This window comes from Helianthus annuus, chromosome 15, assembly GCF_002127325.2.
Source record: "Helianthus annuus cultivar XRQ/B chromosome 15, HanXRQr2.0-SUNRISE, whole genome shotgun sequence".
In the NCBI taxonomy this organism is placed as follows: Eukaryota; Viridiplantae; Streptophyta; class Magnoliopsida; order Asterales; family Asteraceae; genus Helianthus; species Helianthus annuus.
In genome coordinates this window covers 98,378,146-98,386,166 of record NC_035447.2, presented here as the reverse complement: position 1 = coordinate 98,386,166, position 8,021 = coordinate 98,378,146, and the positions used below count along the sequence as shown (strand labels likewise).

Here is an 8,021-nt window from a genome sequence, read left to right as displayed (position 1 = left end):
TTCGCTTACACGTCAGCTACAGCCCGGATACCATATACTCATATAGCCCAAACAGGCCTAGCGGTATTGACAACTAAATTAAGAGGTACACCGTTTGTCAATATAGCGAAAGCTATCTTGACTTATGCACAATTTATTGAGTTATGCCTAATTTTGTTAAAAATTGTTGTAAAAGCTAAGTAGGTGATTGGTAAAATATGTTCTATATAATAAATACAATACACGTGAAAGTTTGACTATCATAAAACATGAATTAAGCATGAAATTTAGACTTGATGGAGCAACAGGTTTGTTCTACGACGCAAAGGCATCAAATCTCTAACTACCAAAACTAATTGATATATGTGTACACGCGAGTGTATAAAGTCAACCCAACACGTTTCAAACTGTACCAAAACCGTCTTATTTTGACTAGGAACACTACTCGTCATCCAACCCGCCCACCCATAGTATCATATTTCATGATCCAACACTCTTGCTCATACCTCAGAACCAATGTCTTTTAATTAACTTATTAACAACAGCTCATGATAAACTATTACAGAACCACATATCAAGTCGAGATCACACGCAGTATAGGAATGTTACAACAGTTACCAGGCCACTTAAAAGTGAAGCTTTATATTACACACCGCCATACAAACGACTTACAGTAGAAGAAAACCACATATCTTTTGCGTATTTCCCATTATTTACGTTCATCTTAAAGCCATCACGGGCCAGGGTGTAATCCCAGCAGCAGGCAGTGATGGCCTAATGATGGGAGCTCGCTTCACTACTGAGAATGCTTCATTGAGTCGTGCAGCCCGGCTCATAACCTGAGATACCTTCTGTACAACAATCCACACAACAAATGTTGACACATATAACATATAACAGATGTATATAAAAAGTCATGAATCTGGTTCAAATAAAAAGGGGTCCTTAAAATAAAGAGTGTGGAGAGGATATTGGTGCTGACACGTGTATAAAAGTTTGTGACTGCATCACAATATAAAAACATCGTCCACATGTTAAAAAAATTGTGCATCAACACAAATATTCCCACCAGAATCCAACCAACACTTAAGGTATTTCTCAGTTAAAAAATTGTGCATTAAGACAAATGTTCCTACCAGAATCCAACCAACACTCATAACTCATTTATCAGTTTAATGTAAAACATGTCTGAATGCGTCTAGAATATTTAAGTGTGATTTGAATCCAGCTCGTCTTTCGGTTTTTATGACAAACAAAGTTTTCGATTTTTCGGAAATGGGAAGAAAAAATCAACAATCGATCAAAGCCAAGGAGGTTACACTATTTTCTTCTTGGTTTATAGTGATACGAGTTATCAATCGGATCTTTGCGTTTGTGGAAGCTTTTTAATCATTTATAAAATATGTGTGTATGTATACATATGCTACACATATACAGTATGCATAAGGTGATACGTAATATGCACATAAACACCATATATACACGCTGCATATGTGTGTGTTAAGAGATGGCAAAATGAGACGATCAAGTAGAGTAACGGCTCAATATAGGTAGGTTGACATACGGGTCAAGACAGGTTTGGTTAACCCGCCAACACCTTTTTTGCCTAATTTAATTTGATTAAAAGATTACCTAATGTGACACATACAATTACAAAAACTATACTAAATAAACTATAGTTTTTAATAAAGCTAACTTAAAATGTTATAAGCATTTAGATGCATATTTGTTTCGCCTCATTTCGCCGATCCGACAAGTTCCATTTTTCACCAAGTTTTAAACTTTACCCGTTTATTCTATTAAACATATCATATAACACAAATTACACTTTTTCTAAGTACATGTATATCTGTTTTAGTATGCATTTTTACCCATGAAACAAACACTGAAACCCCATTAGTAGATCTTAATTAAGTACTGTCATGGTGTCCCACGATATAACAGTTATACGATTCTGCTAAGTTCACCTAGATTTATAACCTTATAGATGAGTTCATCAATCCAAAACACTTAAAAACCCATGTGAACACAAACATCTGCAACCGGAATAACACATACACCAAAATAAAAATACCAAACAACAACAACAACAAAGGAAACCGTAAACTAACCTTATCATCCACCGCAACCTTAAGCTGCAAGGTCCTACTCTTCTGCTTCATCCTATACAACCTCCTCCCCAAAATAACAACCCCCATCATCGCAGCCGCCACAGACAAACTCCACACCGGACTCGCCTTAAACAAACAATACTTCAATAAATCCAACGGTATCTTCCACCACACCCCCACCCTTCCCCCCTCCTCCCCACTCGCTTTCACAACCTTCTCCAAATCACTCGGTTTCGACTCAATTTCACTCGTTTTCGCCTCAATTTCACTCGTTTTCGACTCAATTTCGACCGAATCCATCGATTCGTTAAACCGAACAATATCACCAACATATCTACCGTCATCATCACTATCGGTGCTGGAAACCTCACCGGCGGGTTTCGTAACCGAATAATTAACCTCACAGACAGGATCAATCCAGCTAGGGTTATCAGACTCAACAGAAACATGGTCGGTGACGTCATCGACGTGATTTTGTGAAAAGTTATGTGAATCAATTGAGAAGTAATCGGATTTGATCATACCTTCGGAGTAATCTTGTTCGATTCGGTGGAGATAGGCGGTGGTTTGATCGGAAGTGGAGTGGTCTAGCAGCTCCCAATCGTCGTCGTGTAGGTTGATGGTATTATTATCCATGGAAGATGAAGATGAAACCCTAGAAAGAGAAAGAGAAAGAGAGATTGGGGGAAGTGTGGAAGAAGATGAATGAATGAATGAGTGGTAACCCGAAAAAACAAAATGGCGGTTGGGATGATATCCTTACAGACAAGATACACGATAGATTGATTGCCCAACCTAGTAATTATTATTTAATTGCTTTTTTCCTCTACAAAAGAATATCATAATTATTACACTTCTATCGTAGTGTCGAGTGTCGTTGGAGTTTTGATCGTGATAAAATGTTATGTGTGAGTCAGGAGTTTTACTGTAGTGGGTATTCGGGCGATAGGTTTTAAAATTTGTGCCGGGTCGAGTCACCAACGTTCTTTGCAATTGTGGGCGTAGGTGACCTTTTGCCTATGAATGTACCCAGATGACCAGGTTGGATGTTAAAATAAAATGGCATATCATGTACTTTAATTTATTTTTCAAGGACTTATATACATTGTTTTTTACCGACCATAGTGTCGGTTAGGCGAGACTAAGCTGAAAACTTGAGATTGAGCTTAGATCGGTTTTGTAAAGGTTTGTTCGGCTCGGTTAAATCATTAGAACTTAGATGAAATTGGTCAAAATACGAATGGAAGGTTAGACAGGGTAAGCGTATTATTGGACGATAGTTGGTTCTAATCTAAGCTATACTATACGCGATGGGTACACTGCCCACTGTGTTTCTTTAATGTCAATAAATATCATTTTTATAAATGTAAAATGAGATAACCGTGTTCCAAAATTATTAGATTAACCACTACATAAACACACGCATCAGTAGAGAAAAATATTCAAATTGAATCATATAGAACCCAAAATCCTTAAAAAATGAATACTGGTAGTGATATCGATGTTCAGGTGATACTGTTTTGGTTCGGTTGAGTAAAAAACTATGTGCATTACAAAATAAAAAAAAAGATTATTTACAATATTTTAATTACACAAAAGGTGTCTCGTGTAACAACAAAAGTAAAGTCTTGATATGCCTAAAATGATATCAGCACATGTTTTACATCAATCAAAAACTATAAAAAAAAACAAATACAGAGGGTTTCGATAATACCGATACTTGTACCAATGTTGTTCGATCGGTATGATTCGATAGTGAAAAATGTCAAAACCAACTCTTTTCGAACCCAAAATCTTAAATAATCTTTGAATAATACTAAAACTAACTATAACACAACAAAAAAAAAACAAACAAACATATAAACTAGTATAAGGTTAATTTATAAACTACTATATTATACTTATTAATTTGCATAGAGTATAAATAGTAACTTTATTATAAAATATATTTTTAAGTTTGAATTTCACCAATTATACACTAAATAATATACAGATTTAACCAGTTTAGTTGTCATTTAGTTAGGGTTCGCACGGAAAATGTGTTTTTCCTAGAAAGTCTAGGAAGCGATCTGGTCCATCCGATTGGTATGTTTAAGGGTTGAGATTAAATCAATGACAATCTTGTAATATTTGAGTTTAATTAATTGATTGTTTTAAATGAGTAGGGGCAATTTTGTCAATGGCCGTGTTTTAAATCAATTAGATAACCACCCAGTTCCTAAATTCAAGCGATTTTCCCTCTCTCTCTCTCTCCAAACCCATCTTGGAAACCCCAATCCCTACCAAAAATAACTACAATCATGGAAGAAGATAACTTTAGAAACGATGGACAGCACCAGATCAAATTAAAACACTTTTCCATCTCCACCATCTCCGAGTTCATCATCACCATTCAAATATTGTTCTTATCATCTCCGTTTTCTTGACGATGTGTTTTAACAGCAAGCAAATTAATACAGTTGTGTTTTAGCAGCAAGCAGATTCATACAGTTGTGGTTTAGCATCCAGATTCATACAGATGTGTTTTAACAGCAAGCAGATCATACAGCTGTGTTTTAGCATTCAGATTCATATAGATGTGTTTTAACAGCAAACAGATTCATACAGTTGTGTTTTAACAGCAAACAGATTCATACAGTTGTGTTTTAACAGCAAGCAGATTCATACAGTTGTGTTTTAGCATTCAGATTCATACAGTTGTGTTTTAGCATCCAGATTCATAGAGATGTGTTTTAGCATCCAGATTCATACAGATGTGTTTTAACAGCAAGCAGATTCATACATATGTGTTTTAACAGCAAGCAGATTCATACAGTTGTGTTTTAGCATTCAGATTCATACATTTGTGTTTTAGCATCCAGATTCATACAGATGTGTTTTAACAGCAAGCAGATTCATACAGATGTGTTTTAACAGCAATCAGATTCATACAGTTGTGTTTTAGCATTCAGATTCATACAGTTGTGTTTTAACAGCAAACAGATTCATACAGTTGTGTTTTAACAGCAAGCAGATTCATACACTTGTGTTTTAGCATTCAGATTCATACAGTTGTGTTTTAACAGCAATCAGATTCAAACAGTTGTGTTTTAGCATTCAGATTCATACAGTTGTGTTTTAACAGCAATCAAATTCATAACCTGTGTTTTACCATCTTTATATTGTGGGATCTATAAAAAAAATTGGCTTTAGCCTTGTAAACTGTTAAAACACAGCACCAAGAACATGCTGATAAATTCCAGTAATCTTCTGAACAATGGAATATGCGATGTAATGTGACATGGAATTTTAGTTAATGAACACATTGACTTCCAGATTTGAATTCGAAAATAATAAAAATTCTGAAAATCATGGAATTTTAGTTAATGAAGATACATTCCAAAAATAAAATTAAAATGTGAAATTACATGATAGCCCTTCTACTTAAAATCCCTCAATGACACATGTCCAATTCTTATTCCTTCCTAGACTTTCTAGGAAAAATAGACTTTCCACCCAGCTCCTACTCTTATATTTAATAACTTGCGTTCTCTAGCTATAAAAGTGTCGGTATCGTAACAAAGTGAATCAATACTAATTGACTTCCCTCCCCTTAGGTCAACGTGAACAATAGTTTCAATTCCACCCCTTATATTATAAATAATGTAAACTTAATAGGGTTTATAAAATATACTTTGTACAGGCATCGTAACGAAACAAACCCATAGAAACCGAATTCTCGTTGTGTCGCACAGAAGAATCCCCTAGTTTAGTCATAAAAAGCTAGTTTATAAAATTGTTTTTTATAAATAAATGTAAAAATTACTACGATATTAAAAAATCTTCAAATACAACCAGATAAATTTATCTCTTATACTAAAGCAAAATAGTGTTGACTATTTGACTTTGATGTGGCTATTCTCTTTGGCCAGAGAATTGGGATTTTGGGCGGCATTTTCATTTTCTCTCTATTTCCTTCAGTTTCCTTCAATTCTTTAGGCGCTTTGTTTACAATATATATGGAAGGTTGAAATCTTATTCAATAATCAAAAGTTTTATTAGGAAATTATGGAATCGTTTCCAATTCTATCGCCTATATACAAATTCTTTCTTTTAATCGGATGTTTCAAACGGATTGTGAAGAAGCGTGCTCTGTTTTATGTTCATCATCAGACTTCGAAATACAAGGATTGGTAAGTTGGATTCCAACTCTGTATATGAATTTTTAGTTTTTATTAGAAAACCCCCATTTTGTTGTATGATTTGTATGCTGTTGTTGATGCTAACGGATTGGCTAATTCTTTTAGATATGAGATTTTTACCAGTTTATTGATGTTCTTAGACACCGTAATGGATTTCTATTTGTGTCTGGTTATTCATCTTTTGTTATTTTTTCAGTTCATTCATTCCATCATAAACCCTAATCAGTATTTTTGATTATGTAGACAGATTTATGTTACCATGTTGTTACAGATTTACAAAATTTAATAAAACTGTGTTTTTTTATGTTTTTTTGAATATAACATTGTTCTAATTACAATTTTTGTGTGTGTATTCTTATTTTATTTGAAGATATGGATGTTGGGTTTCTGGTGCATATGACGGATCCGTATAAATCTGAGTTGGTTAGGAACTCTACTTTTTTTGCCAATTTTATTTTGTTAGATGTTATAAATTTACTTAGTTATATGTTTATATTGTTTACCTTCTGTTATAACTATATTGTTATATTTGTTTTCAGGAATTGCCTAAGGGGTATAATTCATTGATAGATGTTGCTAATTATCCTGTCGGATGTGTAGATCTAATAACAGATAGTGGTTGTAAGTGGTCTGTTGTTATTGAATCCAACACAAGGGGGTTTTTTATAATTCAAGGTTGGGTGACAGTTATTATAATGCTTGCTGTTGAGCAGAATGATTTGATAGTATTTGAAAAAGTGGATACAAAAACATTTAAATTGAAACATATCAAATGCCACCACGGTACATATGTCAATCCTATGTTCTATTCCGTGATGACGGATACAGAATCAAAAGATCTGGCATTATTCTCATATGTTATCTATTTGTATTGTATTTTTTAATTTATTTTGTTTCATTATGTTTACTAATTTTTTTCTTCAGTTGCTTCATTCCGCCTTCATGGAAAATTATTTCAAGAATGATCCCTTGGATTGTCGTTTCACAATATGTTTTCAAAACAAATTGGTCTGGACGGTATACATCGTACGTCGTTTTGTTACCAACTATAGTATCGTTGACTGGATACATATTTCAAATGATCTTCAACTAGAAACAGGTGATTTTGTTATATTTGAATTATTGGGATATAATGATTTCAGTATTTCAGTTTTCCACAAAGATGGTTTGCATCGTATCCATCAACAGCCTTTAAGAGTACAAAAAGTATTTCAAGTTCAAGAGTATGGTATTTTAGAAGATGAAACACATCATTTGTCGGTCTTGGTACCGTCTGATGTTGACGATCCTGATTATGAAATTGATGTTGAGTTTGAAGATTCTGAAGTTGAATCTGATGCTAACCAATATGTGTCCGCAAACGATGTTGAAGATGGTATAGTAGAATCCCCTGTACATGTGGGTGATTTTTATGAACTGAAATCGGGTTTTAACGAACCATTTTGTAAGTTTGTTCTTTTAATAATTTTTTAATCTGTTTTAGTTTTATACGGTTGACTTAATTGCATACTAATATTGGTTTATGTTTCAACATTATTATGATCCTTCTATGTAATTTGTTATCTATGTTTTTGGAACAGTTTGTTTATATGGTATCATATTTCAATGGTGTAAGTCTTATTATTGCCAAGATTGTTTTGATTTCGCCCTGATACTGTTTACTTTGTGGATTCGGCTCACGTACAACTTTTTTGCACAATGTTCCTTAGTAGCTTTACTAACATGTATTGGCGTGTGTTATCTATGACTC

The 8,021-nt window shown here is 33.9% G+C and overlaps 1 protein-coding gene across 1 annotated transcript; it reads right to left on the bottom strand.

The window, feature by feature from the left end:
* Positions 1 to 482: 482 nt before the first annotated feature.
* Positions 483 to 2,912, bottom strand: LOC110912033. Its single transcript, XM_022156704.2, has 2 exons — positions 2,091 to 2,912; positions 483 to 830 (listed from the first exon to the last, which is right to left on the bottom strand). The coding sequence occupies exons 1-2, from the start codon at positions 2,724 to 2,726 to the stop codon at positions 699 to 701; spliced, it is 768 nt and encodes a 255-aa protein (XP_022012396.1). The 5' UTR covers positions 2,727 to 2,912; the 3' UTR covers positions 483 to 698.
* Between the last annotated feature and the right edge of the window lie 5,109 nt (positions 2,913 to 8,021).

What these genes read in the sequence shown, in the direction of transcription:
- LOC110912033 (XM_022156704.2), bottom strand. Translation starts at nt 2,726, where the DNA reads ATGGATAATAATACCATCAACCTACACGACGACGATTGGGAGCTGCTA. An exon ending in AGGTTGCGGTGGATGATAAG is followed by an intron (nt 831 to 2,090) that starts GTTAGTTTACGG and finishes ATTGTTGTACAG; the next exon opens with AAGGTATCTCAGGTTATGAG.